Raw genomic sequence first — 21,662 nt, forward strand, 5'->3', positions numbered from 1 at the left:
GCCCAGTGGGTCCAGTCTCGGATGCTCATCACTCCTCAGTGACCATAACAGTTACAATGGTGGCTCCTATTACGATATCATGCGAAAATTCAGTGAGTTTTCTAGATTGAGCCATCCATTCACAAATGTTATTATCCAGCTGTAGCAATGAGACTGAACAAAAAACCTGAATTCAATGATGTCCCAATACTTTTGTCCATATGATGTATGTGTAGTGCGGGTGATAGATATAGAATACACTGTAGTTAAAGCAAACACATAAGTGCTAACTTATTGATCAGTGGGGGTCCGACCCATGGGATGCAATTAGTAGAGCTGCTAGAATGGAGCACCAGCGCACACTCAATTTTGTGACCAACCACAATTTTCATTTAATCCAAGCCATTTTGGATATTTATATATTTGCCAGATCTCTCACAGTTAAGAGACATTTATTTGAGCCTGGAATGGATAAGTCTAATCCTGCTGTGTTGTCTAATCTACCTGAAAAGGATTACACTTCTCTGTTGAACCTTTTATTTCAAGAACAAAATGCTTTACTCAGCCGTGAGTCTCTATATAGTGAAAATACGACTGCAAATTTGGTTGATGTTACACAGGTTAATAATTACCGTATTTTTCGGATAAGATGAAGTGGAACATAAGATGCTCATAGGTTTTAGAGGCAGAAAATAGAGAAAAAATTTTGAAGCAAAACATGTGGTCAAGGCACACTGTTATGGGGGGATCAGTTACTGACACTGTCATGGGGTTAATGTCCCTCAATTCTGCACTAACGTTGCCCATCCTTGGCCCTTTCCAGGTATGTGTCCCCCATCCTGGTGTATATGATCCCCATACTGGTATATATATCCCTAATCATGGTGTATATATAATCCTCATCATGGGCCCATCCTAGTATATATGTCCCCTATTCTGGTATATCTGTCCTCAGCCTGGGCTCATTCTGGTGTATATATCCCTAATCCTGATATATATGTTCCACTCCATCCTATTATACATGTCCCTAATCCTGGAATATACAGTATGTCCTCCATCCTGGTATATATGTCCCCGATCATGGGCTCATCCCGTTACATATGTCCCTAACCTGTTATATATATCATAATGCTATATATGTCCCTAATCCTGGTATATATGATCCCCATCATGAATCCACCCTGGTATATATGTCCCAAATCTTGGTATATATGTCCCCACCCTGGCCCCCTTTCAGATATATTTGCTCCACATCCTGGTATATTATCCCCATGATGGGCCTTTCCTGGTATATATGTCCCTAATTCTGGTATATGATCCTCATCATGGGCCTATCCTAGTATATATGTCCTCATCCTGGTATATAGGTCCTCATCCTGTACCCAACAAGTATATATGTCCTCTATCCTGGTATATGTGTGCTCCATCCTGGTATGTATGTCCCCCATCATGGGCCCATTCTAGTATATATGCCTCCTGTTATGCCGCACACATTAAAATAAGAAACAATTCTACTAACCTTCCATCTGGTCCCCTGGTGAGCAGTGTCCTCTTCTGATGATGGCAACTGTCTTCAGTGTGTAAGTGAAGAAGTGCACAACGTCACTGCCATGCACCCCCAGTTACACACCGACATTAGTTGCTGGCTAATGTAAAATTAAGATTCAATGCTCTCCAAGCCCAGGTTTATGGGTGAGGGAACCAGCGAATATTTATTTTCATTAATAGCAGGCACACGATCGCTCTCTTTGCTCCCAAATTTTGGGAGGAACGTGCACCCTATAGTCCGAAAAATACGGTATCTACCTAATCCCAAGTACTATCTCTTTGAATCATGCATTCCAGAATTAGACCTATTTCAGACATTAGTTGAAAGAGATTTTAAAATGTTGTCTTCCACTGTCAATGCTTCCCCTATGCATTATAATAATCTTTCCATTTAAAAAATAATAAAAACATCATTATAAAAAAATCTAACAAAGCAGGCTGCATAGTTATATTGGCTGTAGCCCTCTATGACAAACAAGTCTATGACATTCTACGTGATAATGAAACATACAGATGTATTTTATCTGACCTAACAGCTGCAAAAACGCATTGGAGCAATTGGTATCAGAAGGAGAAAACCTAGGTGTCTGATCAAAAAATAAAAAAAAATCCTTAGAGACTCTGCATGATTCCCGTTTTTTATGGTCTTCCCAAAACCAATAGACTCATTTTTCCACCTCCTTTGAGGTCTATTATTTCTGGAACTGATTCCCTTAATGAAGATTTAAGTACTTGGATTGATCGACATCTACAACCACTAGAGACCAGGACACCAGGTTTTCTCAAAGATAGCTCATCTGTGTTAATAATCATAAAAGGTATTACATGGTTACATAGGTTCAATTTTTTTCATGTGATATCATTTGTTCTCCTGTTGATCTTGCCCTAAAAGCTATTGCACATCATTTGAAAAAATACAGACTTGTGATTTTCAGGGGAATCTGTTACATTTTGAAACATAACTTTTTTTTATCTTCAATTCTAAATTATTTTTTCAGGTTAAGGGAGCACCGATAGGCTCTTCATTCTAACCTTCGCTACCAATTTTGTACAGTGCATGGTGGGAAGGAATTTTCATTTTTTCAGATTCTAACCCGTTTTTCACTAACATTCTATGGTACGGTAGTTATATAGACGATTTACTGTTCATCTGGACAGGTGACAAAGCGGCCGTACCTCATTTCATTCGATATGTGAAAGATAATAATGCTAATCTAAAGTTTACTTTTTCTCCTCCTTACAAGAAAGTAGACTTTTTGGATTTACCCTAAAGGTGACACAGTATCATGTATCGCAAGCCTGTTAGTGGAAATAATACACTGCAGACAGCTGTCACCTCGTTCTTACTATCAACTCCATTTCTCATTGCGAATTTGTCAGAGCAAGAAGAATATGCTCCGACAATCAGACTTTTCTCAGAGAAAGTGGTATAATAAAAAACAGGTAAAAATCTAGAGAATACAACAAAAAAAAAAACACTGACAGTTCTTTAAAAAAAAATCAATAATACCACTAGAAATCATACACTTTATCCCCACAAAGACAATACCATTATTTATGAAAATAATACGGTTACTTTTAGTACAGTAATGATATTAAACATATTTACATTTCAAGATGACATTTGCAATCAAATTTTATCTAAGGGTCATAGAGTCATAGCTAGAAGAGGTCAATCATTAGGTAATATATAGGGATGATCGAATACCTCAAATATTCAGCTTCCCGAATATCTGACGAACATGTCTCCACTATGAGAATATTCGATGCACAATGTAAGTCTATGAAAAGCCCGAATAGTTCCGAATAGTTGTTGTTCGGGTTTTCCATAGACTTACATTGCGCATCGAATATTCGCAAATAGTCGAATAGCGGCGACCTCGTCGGAAATATTCGCGAAGCCGAATCTTTGAGGTATTCGATCATCCCTAGTAATATACTATCACTTAGTGTGCACGGTAAACCTCATGATTTCTGTACATGGTTATCAGTTAAGGGCTTCTAGTATTGCGCAGGAAATAAATGTAATGTGTACAGTAAATATGCATATAATGCACGAAAAATAGATGGATATTGGAATATTAATCCCTTTATTAATTGTAACACACGGCATGTAATTTATTGCATTGTTTGTAATGCTTGCTAAATGAATTAGCTTGGCTGCAGCAGCTGCAAATAAAAGAAAAGAATATTTGAAGATATACAAAACATTAATAATAAAATAGAACATACTCAAGTGCAGTCAAACATTCTATTAACATATATGATGGAAGGCTTTCCTTTTTTCTAATTGAAAAAGTCAGTCCTCTCATTAAGGGAGGGGATTGGCAAAAAGAAACTGTTATTGTATGGTATTATATGTGTGACGCCCTGGGCAAGCCAGGGGTCACAGGTCATGACACCACCACACCCTACACCCCGGATAGGTACACCGAAGCTAAACCAAAAATCCTTGTTGCCTTCCTCCAGGGGCTGATGTCCACACCAGGGGGTGGGCCAGGCGGTTGGCTCCGCCCACCGAGGAGTTCACAGCCCTGGAGGCGGGAAAACCAGGGAGATCAGATTAGCCAGAGAGTGGAGTGGTAGAGGAGCAAGAGAGAGGAGTTAAGGTGGAAGAGAAAGTGACAGTTGAGAAAGCCTGAAGTTGGTCCGGGTGTGTGCCCCGGACTGAGACAGCAAGGTTAGCAGGCGGCGGTGACCGTCTGCAGGAGAGGCTGATCAGAGGTTGCCGAAAGGACCGTGGACGGGTTGGGGCCCGGTGGTACCGGAGCGGTATACGAAGAGAAGCCAGCACCATTGGCAGGGGCCTTTCGGATCCAGGCAAGGCTAGGAGTCGCCGTGAATTTGCCAAATCCGTTAGTGAAGCGGACCTCTGGGTCTCCAAACAACTAAGTCCCGATTGAAGGCAACAGTCCAACCATGAAGGGGAGACACTGCCACCGCCAAGGCACCAGTTTCCCAGGGCCAGCGCCTGCGGGCAAGAAGGGGCTCCTCCGGCCCATATCCAAGCCGGGGAGCGGGTTACCGGTGGGAACCCATCGCTACCAACACAGGAACTTAGGTGCAGGAAAGGGACAGTCACCGTTAACTACCGTGGAAAAGCAACAGCAGCCATCCGTGGGAACCGTCTTTCCAGCCGTGTGTTTTACCGAGAACTGTGTCACCGTCTCAGGCTGAGTGAGTACCACCGTGCCGTGAGGCACAGCGCTGCCCCCGCGACCCTGCACCTCACCAGGCCCCACACTTGGCCTGCCATCCCTCATCCTCCACCCCATCACTGGGCCCCGGGACAACCAACCCCTACCCACGGAGGGGAGAACTAACAACTCTGCTGCTCCCTGTCACCGCTCCCGGGATCCCCATACAGAGCAGCGGTGGTGTCCACACAATCACCACAACCGTGGGTGGCGTCACGGACAATAAATCCCCAAAACCAATCCCCTTTTCACTCACGGGCGAGGAGCGCCGCTCGAGTCCCCGGGATCCGGCCCATCGCTCGAGCCACCGAGCAGCAGAGGTCGCAGCGGCAGCGGCAGCCGGACCTGAGCAGTGGGAGAGCGCGGCGTCCCCTCCTCCGCCCGCGACAACTTGGCGTCACGAACAGGATCTTACCGCTCTGCCGTTGGGTAGAGGTGCGCCTTGTTACCGCCGGAGGTGTCCGGCCGAAAAATTTCGGAAGTCGCCATCTTTGGCGCAAAAAGTTCCCGCTCGAGCGTCTTCTCGAGTAGCGGAGGCGCGAAGGCCAAAACCCTGCCCCGATAGAGGAGGGGCCAAAAAGATGCTAGAAGGAGACGGAATGGCGGCTGGCCGCATGTGAGTGCGACTATAAAAGCAGGGACGCCAGGACTCTGCAGCCATCTTGTTCCTGGGAGAGGCCGCCAGCAACATGTGGATGCCGTCTCGAAGCACCGTAGCCCCCGCGCCTGTAACCGCGGCGTGGGTGGAGATCCGGACCGCGCAGCTCTACCAACGGCTGCAGGTCAAAATGCAGCTCCTCATGGAGGAGTGGGAGACCGACATGGCGGATGTCATAGCGACCGTGCGGAGACGCGAGGAGAAAGCTGCGGAAGGGAGGGTGAGTGACCCACGCCCCGATGCCCTTGAAGGGCCGGTCATCGCGGCTGCGGGACCCGGTCTAAACCCTCTCGCCCTGCTGCCTCCCTCGCCACCCATCCCGGAAGCCGTGACCCCGCCACTAGGCCCGCTGCCACCGCAACCAGTAGCGATACCCAGCACGTCCGCCCCAGCGGACTGACCTGTAGCCGGAGCCCGCAGCCGATCGGAGGTGCTGCCGTGGAAGGCCCCGAAGCCTGAACCGGAGGCGTCCCCCGAGAAGTTCCCCGAGCCGGAGCCGATAGCCCGCTCCGTGCCGAAGGCCCAGCAGAGGAAAGCCCCTGTGCCCATCCCCCACACCTCGGCTGAGGTTGCGCCGGGTTGCCGCTGCAAGGTGGCGTCCAAGGCCAAGTCACCGCGGGACCTTCCTCCCAGATCCCCAGCAGTGGGCAGCGTCCAACAGGTCTCGCGGGGCCCGACCCGTGCGCCGGAGCTCGCACTAGCGCCGTACTGGGACAGGGAGCCAGTACCGTTGGGCCTGGAAATCGAGGAGAGAGAGAGAAGGAAGGCGGAGATGGTGGCCCGTACGATACGGTAGAAGGAGAGTCTGAGACAAGCGACCTTCCGTGTCCGGGGCCCGTTGTATGAGGGGCAGGTGAGGCGGTTTGATGTCCACCGGGGCTATGGATTCATTTATGAACCGGGCCTGGAGGCCGAAGTGTTTGTAGCCCGGCGGGATGTGAATGCTCACCTGCCAGAAGAGCACCCAGGTCGTAACCTGATGCCAGGCGACTTGGTTCAGTACACCCGGCACTGTGGGGAGAGGGTGTGGTTCGCGCTGGATGCGAAGCTGAGGGGCAGCCAGAAGGCCCGTGTGAGCGCCGCACCCCCTCCCTCAGGTGATGTCGAGGGCTCTGAGTGATGGCAGCGGAACACCGTTCCACCGTCCCCGTTGGGACCACCAGTATGTGTGTTTAAAAGTTTTGAAAAGTTTTTGAAGAAAATGAAAATGATTACCGAAGGTTAACCTGATTGTCTGCAACCGTGATTTGGAACCGGCCGTTGCCGGCATTGTTGTCCCCGTGGGGACCATCCACAGTTTTTGCATAGAAACTTCTATGAACAGGCCCGAGAACTTGCAGTGCAACCACAAATGTTAGTGGGTTGTAAATAAAAATGTTTTGTTGCAGCTAACCGTTACCGCCTCCGGAGAGGCAGGTTGGAGGGAGGGCCCGCAGTGGAGCAGGCTGGGGCCCAGCCACCACAGGAACCGGTGGCTACCCTCTGGAGGGGAAGGACAGATCCCGCTCGGGTGACTTGGTTCGGGACCGGGGTCAAGGGGTGCTGCCTGTTTCTTAGGGGCAGCATCAGGGCCAGGTTACTTGGGTGGGTGAGAGCGGCAGCCGCAACCGTTTAAAATGTTACGTAACGTTTAAGAAATGAACCTCCCGATGTGGGATGAAGTAATTTTATTTGTATGTCATGTTTTTATATCTTTTCAGAAAATATAACCGGTGTTGGACGGGCAGCCCGCAGACGGTCTGCATTTTGTTAAGGGGGAATGTGACGCCCTGGGCAAGCCAGGGGTCACAGGCCATGACACCACCACACCCTACACCCCGGATAGGTACACCGAAGCTAAACCAAAAATCCTTGTTGCCTTCCTCCAGGGGCTGATGTCCACACCAGGGGGTGGGCCAGGCGGTTGGCTCCGCCCACCGAGTAGTTCACAGCCCTGGAGGCGGGAAAACCAGGGAGATCAGATTAGCCAGAGAGTGGAGTGGTAGAGGAGCAAGAGAGAAGAGTTAAGGTGGAAGAGAAAGTGACAGTTGAGAAAGCCTGAAGTTGGTCCGGGTGTGTGCCCCGGACTGAGACAGCAAGGTTAGCAGGCGGCGGTGACCGTCTGCAGGAGAGGCTGATCAGAGGTTGCTGAAAGGACCGTGGACGGCTGGTGGCCCGGCGGTACCGGAGCGGTATACGAAGAGAAGCCAGCACCATTGGCAGGGGCCTTTCGGATCCCGGCAAGGCTAGGAGTCGCCGTGAATTTGCCAAATCTGTTAGTGAAGGGGACCTCCGGGTCTCCAAACAACTAAGTCCCGATTGAAGGCAACAGTCCAACCGTGAAGGGGAGACACCGCCACCGCCAAGGCACCAGTTTCCAAGGGCCAGCGCCTGCGGGCAAGAAGGGGCTCCTCCGGCCCATATCCAAGCCGGGGAGCGGGTTACTGTTGGGAACCCATCGCTACCAACACAGGAACTTAGGTGCAGGAAAGGGACAGTCACCGTTAACTACCGGGGAAAAGCAACAGCAGCCATCCGTGGGAACCGTCTTTCCAGCCGTGTGTTTTACCGACAACTGTGTCACCGTCTCAGGCTGAGTGAGTACCACCGTGCCGTGAGGCACAGCGCTGCCCCCGCGACCCTGCACCTCACCAGGCCCCACACCTGGCCTGCCATCCCTCATCCTCCACCCCATCACTGGGCCCCGGGACAACCAACCCCTACCCATGGAGGGGAGAACTAACAACTCTGCTGCTCCCTGTCACCGCTCCCGGGATCCCCATATAGAGCAGCGGTGGTGTCCACACAATCACCACAACCGTGGGTGGCGTCACGGACAATAAATCCCCAAAACCAATCCCCTTTTCACTCACGGGCGAGGAGCGCCGCTCGAGTCCCCGGGATCCGGCCCATCGCTCGAGCCACCGAGCAGCAGAGGCCGCAGCGGCAGCGGCAGCCGGACCTGAGCAGTGGGAGAGCGCGGCGTCCCCTCCTCCGCCCGCGACATATGCGCTCATTGGCTCAAAGGATTGCGAATAATGTAGTATTGTGGTTTTTTTTGTTTTTGTTTACATTGGTGTTTTTTCAGATAATTATTCAGTAATATTGTGATTTCATATACGATTTCTACACTTATTTGTATTGTGAGGATGAGTACCCATGTGTTTTTTTCTTCAATTTGATAACCAATTTATTACTAATTAACTCCATTTCGTCACTTAAGGTGTAACCTTTAAATAGCTCCTTTCCTCAATGTTTGAATATATTCTATGACTTAAAGCTTTTATGCTACAAACGCATCAGAATATGATTATTTTTTAACATGGTTTGCTATGGATATCCTACAATGATGGCGTAAAGCTTTGGAATATTATATCTATATGCTGATCGAGCTTCCCTTTTTGTATTCACATTCTATCCCTCCACTTGGGTTTTCCCATCAGCTCTATAGTGAATAAATAAGAATGGCAGCATATCATGGAATCATACAATGTTCGAGTTGGAAGGGACCTCCAGGGTCATCATGTCCCACCCCTGCTCAATGTTGGACTCACTAACCCATCTTAGACCTCTGTTTGAAGACTTCCATTGAAGGAAAACTCACTACTGCTCATGGCAGCCTGTTCCACTCACTAATCACCCTCGCTGTCAAAATGTCTTCCTTATGTCTAATCTGTATCTTCTCCCTTTCAGTTCCATTCCATCGCTTCTCGTGTTTCCAACATATTGTATGCCTTGTTGGGGATAAATCTTCCCCGTTCTGCAGATAGGTGCTGGTTCTAGCGGTCGGACACCCTCTAATCAATAAATTATCAGCATTTATGTATTTGTTGTCACCAAAAAATGGGATAGTTATGGAGGGGTAACAACAGACTGGTGTAATGCTTGGTGCTGTGTGTTGTCTGCATTGAGTAATTCGTAGTTTGTCCCCTGCACAGGTCAGACCCAACGATCAATATGGCATATATCACACCAGTCCGTCCTTCAGCTGCCTCACTAAACCCGTCGTCCTGTGGACTCAGCAAGACGTGTGCAAATGGCTGAAGAAACACTGTCCGCACAACTATCTCACCTATGTGGAGGCCTTCTCTCACCACGCCATCACAGGTAGCGCGGCCTGGCTCATTTACACTTCTGTAGGTTACTTATACTATGTCAGTGGTTTACCACATTCGGCTATCCACCTGTCGTAAAGCTACAACCCCATCATCCTCTAAGAACCCATGCCTGTCAGGGTATGTGGGGAGGTGGCACATGTTGATGTCACGAAGTCAGCTGCCTGGTATAATTGTAGAGCCGGCGGGCCGCACGTCACATTCATTGTGTTATGTCTTACAGTCCTGCGCAGGCAGCAGCGAGATCATCTGACTGATGAAAAATCCCAGCAGACACGCACCAGCAGACACTGTGAGATCTGTATCCCGAGGCCGCGCCAGCAAAAAGTCTTAATGTACAGCGCAGATAAAATACTGAGAGGGGGCAATCTACCCCCAGGAGATAGCGATGAAGATTAGGAGGAGGGGAGGGAATGGGAAGACTCACATGGACCAGTGAAATTATAAACTAACTGGGGAGAATAAACTCAGATCCGAGAAAGAGAATTATGAGCCACAAAGGGAAGAGAATTAAGTTCCATGGGGTTGATCATATCAACATATACAGAATGAGAAAGGAACAAGGATTTTTAGAAGGAAGAGAGAATAGGGATCTATAGAAAGAGGGGGAATTGGAGTCTATAGAAGGAAGGGAGAATAACAATCTATAGAAAAAGGGAGAATAAGGATATATAGAAGGAAGGGAGACTAAAGGCCGCTTTACACACAACGAGATCGCTAGCGATCTCGTTAGCGATGTGACACGCCCAGATTGTTGTTACGATTTGCCGAGATCGCTCATAGATCGTTTTGCAGCGGTCACACATACACATCTCACAAACTATGCTACATCGTTCAGCGATATATTGTTTGACCAAGGCGGTCGTGTGGATGTTGTTCGTCGTCGGCAGGGTGTCAAACGTAGCAATTAGTGATGAGCGAGTACTAAAAAGCTCGGGTGCTCGAAGCTCGGGCCGAGCCTCCCAAGATACTCGTGTACTCGGCCCGAGCAACGAGCCCAATGTTATCCTATGGGAGACCCGAGTATTTTTGTGAAATGACCTCCCGGCAGCATGGAGAAACCCTAAAAATGGCACAAAAGTCTCAGAAGAGTGCTCAAATGACATGGCAACAGCATGGGGAAGACCCCTTGAAGCATTTATCACTCAAAAGTCACAGCTGTGAACAATTTTGTCCGCGTTTTACGCCATTTTTACGGACTCACCAGAAAACCTTCCAAAATGACCCCAAAATGATTTTTCATGGCAGAAATGTTAAGGGCACATACCCAATAGTGAGATAGAGCTGGTGTATGTTACTTTTTGAGATTAATACATGAAAGATTTTACGTGAAAACATTGTGTGGCACTCCGATGTCCCTGAGAAGAGACGTACATGAAGGCCTCTTGAGTCTAATGTGCCCATTTTGAGGAAGTGAGTCTTTGTAGTATTTTCCTTTGCCAGGGCAGTCCAAAATTGTGAGGTTCACCAATGTCCCTGGATAGAGACGTGCATGATGGCCTGTAAACCTGAAGTGCCCATTGTAAGGAAGTGGGTCTATTTTAGTATAGCCCTTTGCCAGGGCAGCCAAAAATTGGGAGGCTCCACATTGTCCCTGGATAGAGACGTGCATGATGGCCTGTAAACCTGAAGTGCCCATTGTAAGGAAGTGGGTCTATTTCAGTATAGCCCTTTGCCAGGGCAGCCAAAAATTGGGAGGCTCCACATTGTCCCTGGATAGAGACGTGCATGATGGCCTGTAAACCTGAAGTGCCCATTGTAAGGAAGTGGGTCTATTTCAGTATAGCCCTTTGCCAGGGCAGCCAAAAATTGGGAGGCTCCACATTGTCCCTGGATAGAGACGTGCATGATGGCCTGTAAACCTGAAGTGCCCATTGTAAGGAAGTGGGTCTATTTCAGTATAGCCCTTTGCCAGGGCAGCCAAAAATTGGGAGGCTCCACATTGTCCCTGGATAGAGACGTGCATGGTGGCCTGTAAACCTGAAGTGCCCATTGTAAGGAAGTGGGTCTATTTCAGTATAGCCCTTTGCCAGGGCAGCCAAAAATTGGGAGGCTCCACATTGTCCCTGGATAGAGACGTGCATGATGGCCTGTAAACCTGAAGTGCCCATTGTAAGGAAGTGGGTCTATTTCAGTATAGCCCTTTGCCAGGGCAGCCAAAAATTGGGAGGCTCCACATTGTCCCTGGATAGAGACGTGCATGATGGCCTGTAAACCTGAAGTGCCCATTGTAAGGAAGTGGGTCTATTTCAGTATAGCCCTTTGCCAGGGCAGCCAAAAATTGGGAGGCTCCACATTGTCCCTGGATAGAGACGTGCATGATGGCCTGTAAACCTGAAGTGCCCATTGTAAGGAAGTGGGTCTATTTCAGTATAGCCCTTTGCCAGGGCAGCCAAAAATTGGGAGGCTCCACATTGTCCCTGGGTAGAGACGTGCATGATGGCCTCAAAACATTAAGTGTCCATTTTAAGGAAGTGGGTCTATTTCAGTATAGCCCTTTGCCAGGGCAGCCAAAAATTGGGAGGCTCCACATTGTCCCTGGATAGAGACGTGCATGATGGCCTGTAAACCTGAAGTGCCCATTGTAAGGAAGTGGGTGTATTTCAGTATAGCCCTTAGGCAGGGCAGCCAAAAATTGGGAGGCTCCACGTTGTCCCTGGGTAGAGACGTGCATGAGGGCCTCAAAACATTGTTCCCATTGCAAAGGAGCGGGTCTCCTGTCGTTGTAATGTCCATTCTGCAAAGAATGGGCGAAAAAATTTACCACTGGGGGTATACCTGAAACAAAGACCTAACTATTGTAACGGTCATCATGATGGCGCATGAGGAGAAGGAGGAGCAGTCCAGCGATTATCCAAAGTCGAGAAGTGTACCCATGGGTGAGTGGAGGTACATGGCAAACTTTAAACTCCGCTCTCATTTGCTGGTGGTGTGGTGAAGTCTGGCCCAATCCAACCCTTGTTCATCTTTATCAGAGTCAGCCTGTCAGCATTTTCAGTTGACAGGCGGGTGCGTTTATCTGTAATGATTCCACCTGCGGCACTAAAAACACGCTCTGACAAAACGCTAGCAGCAGGGCAGGCCAGGACTTCCAAGGCGTAGAGAGCCAATTCATGCCACGTGTCCAGCTTGGATACCCAATAATTGTAAGGCACAGAGGAATGTCGGAGTACAGTTGTTCGATCTGCAAGGTACTCCTTCAGCATCTGGGCAAACTTAGGATTTCTTGTGGCACTACCCCGCACCTCAGGGGCTGTGGTACGTGAGGGGCTGAGAAAACTGTCCCACATCTTAAAGACTGTTCCCCTACCTCTGGCGGATTGGACTTGTGCCTCTCTCGGCTGTACGCCTCGGTTGTCCACTGATTCCTGACCTATGCCGCTAGCGTTTTGTGAGGGGAATGCTTTGCCTACTTCCGTGAGTATGGCCTTCCGAAACTGCTGCATTTTGGTTGACCTCTCCTCCACGGGAATAAGAGACAAAAAGTTCTCCTTGTAGCGTGGGTCTAACAGTGTTACCAACCAGTAATGATTGTCGGCCAAGATGTTCTTAACGCGAGGGTCACGAGACAGGCAGCTTACCATAAAGTCAGCCATGTGCGCCAGACTCTTAACAGCCAGGACTTCAGTAGCCTGACCAACAAGATGACTGAACATGCTGTCCTCCTCCTCCTCCTCCTCCTCCTCCTCCTCCTCATCTACCCTGTCCTCTGGCCAGCCACGCTGAATCGAGGATATGACTGGTGTGCATGTCATATCCTCAATTTGGCCGGAGAGTTGCTCCATGTCTTCATCCTCCTCCTCGTCATAGTCCTCCACTGCACGTTGTGATGAGACGAGGCTGGGCTGTGTGTTATCACCCACACCCACTACTGTTTCTTGCTGCAACTCATCGCGCTCCGCCTGCAATGCATCATGTTTGTTTTTCAGCAGGGACCGTTTTAGAAGGCAGAGTAGCGGTATGGTGACGCTAATAATGGCGTCATCACCACTCACCATCTTGGTGGAGTCCTCAAAGTTTTGGAGGATGGTACATAGGTCTGACATCCATCTCCACTCCTCAGGTGTTATGTGTGGAGTTTGACCCATTTCCCGACGGCTTAGGTGATGCAGGTACTCAACAACTGCCCTCTTCTGCTCACATATCCTGACCAACATGTGCAGAGTTGAATTCCAACGCGTGGGGACATCACACACCAGTCTGTGAGCCGGAAGATGCAAACGGCGCTGAAAGCCGGCAAGGCCGGCTGAAGCAGTAGGTGACTTTCGAAAATGTGCAGACAGGCGGCGAACTTTTACCAGCAGATCAGACAGCTCTGGGTATGACTTTATAAACCGCTGAACCACGAGGTTGAGCACATGGGCCACGCATGGAACATGTGTCAGCTGGCCTCGCCTCAAAGCCGCCACCAGGTTCCGGCCATTGTCACAAACGACCTTTCCTGGCTTTAGGTTCAGAGGTGTGAGCCAGTGATCTGCCTGCTGTTTCAGAGCTGTCCACAGCTCTTCTGCATTGTGGGGTTTGTCACCTATGCAGATTAGCTTCAGCACAGCCTGTTGCCGCTTCGCCGAGGCAGTGCTGCAGTGCTTCCAGCTTGTGACTGGTGTGGAGGGCACAGTGGATGAGGATGCGCAGGAGGAGGAGGAGGCTGAAGAGCATGACATTCCGGAGCTGTAGAGTGTGGGTGAAACACTGACTGAGGTAGGGCCTGCAAACCTTGGTGTGGGAAGGACGTGTTCCGTCCCTCGCTCAGACTGGGTCCCAGCTTCCACAATATTAACCCAGTGTGCCGTCAACGAGATGTAGCGGCCTTGCCCACAAGCACTTGTCCACGTGTCTGTGGTTAGGTGGACCTTGGGTGAAACAGCGTTGTTCAGGGCACGTGTGATGTTTTGTGACACGTGGTTATGCAACGCGGGGACGGCACACCGGGAGAAATAGTGGCGGCTGGGGACCGAGTAACGTGGGACAGCTGCCGCCATCAGGTCACGGAATGCTTCTGTCTCCACCAGCCTAAAAGGCAACATTTCCAGCGCAAGCAGTCGCGAAATGTTAGCATTTAGAACTGTGGCATGTGGGGTGTTGGCAGTGTATTTGCGCCTGCGTTCAAAGGTTTGCTGAATGGATAACTGAACGCTGCGCTGGGACAAGGACGTGCTTGATGATGGTGTTCTTTCTGCGTAGGCAACTGCAGGTGCAGGAGTGGAGGAGGCTTGTTCGCAGGCAGCATGGACAGAGGATTGGCTCGCATGCACAACCAGCGAAGACGTAGCAGTGACATCAGCAAGCACTGCTCCTCGACTCTGTTGTACTTCCCACAAAGTCGGGTGCTTGGCTGACATGTGCCTGATCATGCTGGTGGTGGTCAGGCTGCTAGTTTTGGTACCCCTGCTGATGCTGGCACGGCAGGTGTTGCAAATGGCCTTTTTTGAATCATCTGGATCCAACTTAAAAAACTGCCAGACTCGTGAAGACCTAACATTTGTACAGGCACCTTGTGTCGTCGTGTTGTTCCGGGGAACGGTTGCCTGACTTCTGCCTGGGGCCACCACCCTGCTTCTTACTGCCTGTTGTGATGCTACGCCTCCCTCCCCCTGTGCACTGCTGTCCTCGCTCTGCATATCCTCCTGCCAGGTTGGGTCAGTTACTGGATCATCCACCACGTCGTCTTCCTCTTCCGCACCCTGCTCCTCCTCCTGACTTGCTGACAATTGTGTCTCATCATCGTCCACCACTTGTTGAGACACGTTGCCAACTTCGTGAGAACGTGGCTGCTCAAATATTTGGCCATCTGTACAGACGATCTCCTCATGACCCACTTCAATATGAGCTGGCGAGAGGCCAGAATGTGTGAATGGAAACGTGAACAGCTCTTCCGAGTGTCCAAGTGTGGGATCATTAATGTCCGAGGAGGACGTGTACTCAGCCTGGTGGTAGGAAGGAGGATCAGGTTCAGAAATGTGCGGTGCAGTATCACGGCTACTGACACTTGACCGTGTGGAAGACAGAGTGTTTGTGGTGGTGCCAATCTGACTGGAAGCATTATCCGCTATCCAACTAACAACCTGTTGACACTGGTCTTGGTTCAAGAGCGGTGTACTGCTGCGGTCCCCAAGAATTTGGGACAGGACGTGCGAGCGACTAGATGTGGCCCTTTGTTGTGGCGAAATTAGAGCTTGCCCACGACCTCGGCCTCTGCCTGCACCACCATCACGTCCACTTCCTTGTTCCTTGCCAATGCCCTTGCGCATTTTGCAATGCTGTGCACTGCTGACGTGTATATTCACTACTTGTGCGTTATATCAAAGTTTCTGGAAATTGCACACAAGTGCACCTGTACGCTGCCACCGACAGGCACACACGTGCGGTTTTTAAATGCAAGCACGGACGCACTAAGAACCTAACACAGGTTTTAGGAGCAAAAATTAAGAACTCTGACACTATCAGCCACTGCTGACTGACGTGTATTATACACTACACTTGTGCGTTATATAATAGTTTGGTAAACGCACACCAGTGCACCTGTACGCTGCCACCAACAGGCACACACGTGCGGTTTTAAAAACCAAGCACGGACGCAATAATAACCTAACACAGGTTTTAGGAGCAAAAATTAAGAACTCTGACACTATCAGCCACTGCTGACTGACGTGTATTATACACTACACTTGTGCGTTATATAATAGTTTGGTAAACGCACACCAGTGCACCTGTACGCTGCCACCAACAGGCACACACGTGCGGTTTTAAAAACCAAGCACGGACGCAATAATAACCTAACACAGGTTTTAGGAGCAAAAATTAAGAACTCTGACACTATCAGCCACTGCTGACTGACGTGTATTATACACTACACTTGTGCGTTATATAATAGTTTGGTAAACGCACACCAGTGCACCTGTACGCTGCCACCAACAGGCACACACGTGCGGTTTTAAAAACCAAGCACGGACGCAATAATAACCTAACACAGGTTTTAGGAGCAAAAATTAAGAACTCTGACACTATCAGCCACTGCTGACTGACGTGTATTATACACTACACTTGTGCGTTATATAATAGTTTGGTAAACGCACACCAGTGCACCTGTACGCTGCCACCAACAGGCACACACGTGCGGTTTTAAAAACCAAGCACGGACGCAATAATAACCTAACACAGGTTTTAGGAGCAAAAATTAAGAACTCTGACACTATCAGCCACTGCTGACTGACGTGTATTATACACTACACTTGTGCGTTATATAATAGTTTGGTAAACGCACACCAGTGCACCTGTACGCTGCCACCAACAGGCACACACGTGCGGTTTTAAAAACCAAGCACGGACGCAATAATAACCTAACACAGGTTTTAGGAGCAAAAATTAAGAACTCTGACACTATCAGCCACTGCTGACTGACGTGTATTATACACTACACTTGTGCGTTATATAATAGTTTGGTAAACGCACACCAGTGCACCTGTACGCTGCCACCAACAGGCACACACGTGCGGTTTTAAAAACCAAGCACGGACGCAATAATAACCTAACACAGGTTTTAGGAGCAAAAATTAAGAACTCTGACACTATCAGCCACTGCTGACTGACGTGTATTATACACTACACTTGTGCGTTATATAATAGTTTGGTAAACGCACACCAGTGCACCTGTACGCTGCCACCAACAGGCACACACGTGCGGTTTTAAAAACCAAGCACGGACGCAATAATAACCTAACACAGGTTTTAGGAGCAAAAATTAAGAACTCTGACACTATCAGCCACTGCTGACTGACGTGTATTATACACTACACTTGTGCGTTATATAATAGTTTGGTAAACGCACACCAGTGCACCTGTACGCTGCCACCAACAGGCACACACGTGCGGTTTTAAAAACCAAGCACGGACGCAATAATAACCTAACACAGGTTTTAGGAGCAAAAATTAAGAACTCTGACACTATCAGCCACTGCTGACTGACGTGTATTATACACTACACTTGTGCGTTATATAATAGTTTGGTAAACGCACACCAGTGCACCTGTACGCTGCCACCAACAGGCACACACGTGCGGTTTTAAAAACCAAGCACGGACGCAATAATAACCTAACACAGGTTTTAGGAGCAAAAATTAAGAACTCTGACACTATCAGCCACTGCTGACTGACGTGTATTATACACTACACTTGTGCGTTATATAATAGTTTGGTAAACGCACACCAGTGCACCTGTACGCTGCCACCAACAGGCACACACGTGCGGTTTTAAAAACCAAGCACGGACGCAATAATAACCTAACAGGTTTTTTTGGGGAGCGACAATTACAGTACAGACAAGTCAGACACTATCTGGACTGTTTTACACTGTGTACACCAGCCCCAGATATGAAGGCTGGTATACGGTCACCACTACCCTGCCTGCCTGTATACTGCTACAATAGTCCTGACAAGGACTCTTTTGGTCACTAGCCTGTATTCAGACCTGGCTATACCCTGCCTGTATATAGCAACAATAGTCCTGAGAAGGACTCTGCTACTGTACTCCGACCTGGCTATACCCTGCCTGCCTGTATACAACTAGAATAGTCCTGAGAAGGACTTCTGGTCACACTGTTTGCAGCCCTGCTCCGGAACTAACTATAAAGGGCCGCAAAGCTTTCCCTGAATCAGCGACACTCTCCCTACACTCACTGTCAGAATAGCTGTGAGCAGAGCACAGCGCGCCGGCCTATATAAAGGCTCGGTGACGCTGTGCAGGCCGGCCAATCACTGCAATTCCACAACTAACAGGGCTGTGGCATTGCAGTGGTCTGCCAGCCAATCCCTGCATGAGGGCTGGCTCTCAAAAGAGCGCCAACATGCAGAAATGAAGACCACGAGTAAAGCACGAGTATCGCGAGATTACTCGGTCCCCGCCGAGCAGCCCGAGTACAGTGATACTCGTGCGAGTACCGAGTAGTGACAAGCATGCTCGCTCATCACTAGTAGCAATATGTCTGCTGCATTCCAAACGACGAACACTATTTTGAAACTGTCCGACGTATCAACGATCAACGATTTTCACCCTATTTGCGATCGTTCAGAGTTGCACATAGGTGTCACACGCAACAACGACGCTAACGATGACGGAAATGCGTCACGAAAACCGTGAGCCTGACGACATATCGTCAGATAAATCGTAGAATGTAAAGCGGCCTTAAGGATCTATAGAAAGAGGGGGAATTGGGATCTATAGAAGGAAGGGAAAATAACAATCTATTGAAAGAGGGAGAATAAGGATCGATAGAAGGAAGAGAGAATAGGGATCTATAGGAAAGGGGGAATTGGGATCTAGAGAAGGAAGGCAGAATAGAGATCTATAGCAAGAAAGGGAATTGGGATCTATAGAAGGAAAATATGAATCTACAAAAGAAGAGAAGAATAGGGATATAAAGAGAGAGGGGAGAATCAGGATCTATAGAATGAGGGGGAATCGGGATCTATAGAAGGAATGGAGAATAAGAATCTATAAAAAGAAGGGGAATTGGGATCTATAGAAAGAGGGGAGTATAAGGATCTACGGTATAGAAAAAGGGCAGAATAAGGATCTATAGAAGGAAGGGAGAATAGGGATCTATAGAAAGTAGAGAGAATCAGGATTCTTAGAAGGAAGGGAGAATAAGGATCTATTGAGAGAGGGTAGAAAAGGGATGTATAGATAGATGGGAGAATCAGGATCTATACAAGGAAGAGAGAATAGGGATCTATAGAAAGAAGGGGACTAGCGATCTATACAAGGAAGGGAGAATAGGGATCTATTGAAGAAAGAGAGAATAAGGATCTATAGAAAGAAATCAGGATATATAGAAATCAGGATTCTTAGAAAGAATAGGGATCTATTGAAAGAGGGGAGACAAGGTTATCTATAGAAAGAGGATAGAATCAGGGTCTATAGAAGGAAGGGAGAATAAAGACCTATAGAAAGAAGAGAGAATACAAATGTATAGAAAGAAGAGGGAATCAGGATAAGAGGGGATAATAGAGATCTATAAAATGAAGAGATAATCTTGATCTATAGAATGAGGGGAGAATAGAGATCTATTGAAAGAAAAGGGAATCAGAATCTATAGAAATAGCAGAGAATATAGATTAATAACAAGAAGAGAGAATCAAGATATATAAAAAGAGAGGAGAATAGGAATCTATTCAAAGAAGGGAATATCAGTCAGGATCTACAGAAAAAGGGGAGAAAAGGAATCTATAGAAAGAAAGAAAAGAGAATTGGGATATATAGAAAGCAGAAGGAATCAGGAGCTGTAGAAAGAATGGAGAATCTATAGGAAAGAAGGAAGAACAACTATCTATAGTAAGAGGAAAGAACAGATGTATATAAAGATGGGAGATTAGGGATCTAGAGAAGAGAAAAGTGATTTATAAAAAGAGGAGAGAACATGGATCTATAGAAAGTGGAGAAGATCTTAGGAAAATATAGAAAGGAAATAGCATAATGATCTATAGAAAGAGGAGGTAACTAGAATCAATATAACGAGGGTGAATCTGGACCTATAGGAAGAAGAGAGCACAAGAATCTATTGATAGAGTAAATCTGCACAAATAAACAGGATCTATAAAGAAGAGCGATTGGCGATCTATAGGGATTAGAATCCACATATAGGAATCCATGAAATGGAAAGAAATGTATGTTAAGCCCCCCCCCCCATACACGTTAGACTAATGTCAGCTATACCCGCTGATATTGAGGGCTTCAGACGACAGTTCAGTGTGTATGCGGGTGCCAGTTGGTTGATGGTCGGAAAGAAATTTTGTATTGAAAATTGCTTTGTTCTCCCTAAAGGCCCCGTCACACACAGAGATAAATCTTTGGCAGATCTGTGGTTGCAGTGAAATCATGGACATATTGTTCCATTTGTACACAGCCACAAACCTGGCACTGATTGTCCACAATTTCACTGCAACCACAGATCTGCTGCAGATTTATCTCTGAGTGTGACAGGGCCTTAAGATAAGCCACCAGCCAACATGTCAGTCGGCAGCTTTCTCATAGAGAATAGAGGAGCCCTAGAACCAATGAGCAGCACTGTGTACGGCTAAGATGGCTGTCGGGTGAATCATTGGCAGAAGCATCTGTGCATGGCCAGCCTAAAGGCCCTCATACACATTAGACTAATTTTGGCTGAACCTTTTGACATCGACAGGTTTGGCCCACGGTCTAATGTGTATGAGGGCGCCGGCTAACTGATGGTCGGGAGAGATGTCAGTCGTTCTTGTCTGATTTCGTTCTGTGATCGCATTGCTCTCCCTCAGATCAGCCGTTGGCTGAGGTATAAGCCAGCGGTTTTCTCATGGAGAACACAGGGTGATCAGCTGAGCGAGCGCTCCTGTGTATGGAGTATAAGCTGAGATGGCTTTCAGATGGACAATTGCCCGCCTAAGATTATCAGCAGATCTCAACAAATTTCCTTGGATCTGCTGATGATTGGAAGACAAATGTCTGGTGTCTATGGCCAGCTTGAAAATCCACAAAGGAGAGAGATTGTGGATCTAAAGGAAAACAAGAGACTCAAGGGTGGAGGGGGAAGGATCAATAGAGAAGAAAGTGTCAGGATCTATGGAGAACCTGGGTATATATGTTAGAAATCGCCTTTCCCATATAGACAAACCATTATGGCGGTTTATTATATGTGCATATATTCTGTACATTATATACATAACCCTATGTAAGAAATAGTGTATGATGGTCCAGGAGTCAGACAAGATCACCTGGATCCAGCGCTGTAGAAACTGAGTCTGCCGTTTACTCCTGCGTTCGGCACGCTCCATTTACTACAATGTATTATACATAATTTATTGAGCATTTAGTAACCGTACAAGCAGGGGAATCTCACGTTCCCGTCCGTGTGTCCTCCCTTCTCAGGCCGAGCTCTGCTGAGGCTGAACGCAGAGAAGTTACAGCGCATGGGGATCATCCACGAGTCTCAGCGCCAAGAGGTTCTACAGCAGGTACTCCAGCTGCAAGTACGGGAGGAAGTCCGCAATCTGCAGCTGCTTAGCCAAGGTACACGAGAGGTTAATGCGTGGAGACATGAACTAATAGTAGTCATCATCACGTCTTATGCTCTAGTCACATCCAGAGCTGCATTCATAATTCTGATTTTTTTTTTCAGGTTAATTTTCTATACAAAACTGCAATATGGGAGATGT

General features: G+C 47.9%; 1 protein-coding gene across 1 annotated transcript in view; it reads left to right on the forward strand.

Moving 5' to 3' along the window:
* SAMD10 (sterile alpha motif domain containing 10) overlaps window positions 1-21,662 on the forward strand; it is a 41,911-nt gene that overhangs the window by 16,772 nt on the left and 3,477 nt on the right. The window contains exons 3-4 of the mRNA XM_075350468.1: window positions 9,300-9,468; window positions 21,376-21,516. Of these exons, the coding sequence (XP_075206583.1) occupies window positions 9,300-9,468; window positions 21,376-21,516 (310 nt within the window). The remainder of the gene's footprint in view (window positions 1-9,299; window positions 9,469-21,375; window positions 21,517-21,662) is intronic.

The sequence above is a fragment of the Anomaloglossus baeobatrachus genome, chromosome 5, assembly GCF_048569485.1.
Source record: "Anomaloglossus baeobatrachus isolate aAnoBae1 chromosome 5, aAnoBae1.hap1, whole genome shotgun sequence".
Classification (NCBI taxonomy): Eukaryota; Metazoa; Chordata; class Amphibia; order Anura; family Aromobatidae; genus Anomaloglossus; species Anomaloglossus baeobatrachus.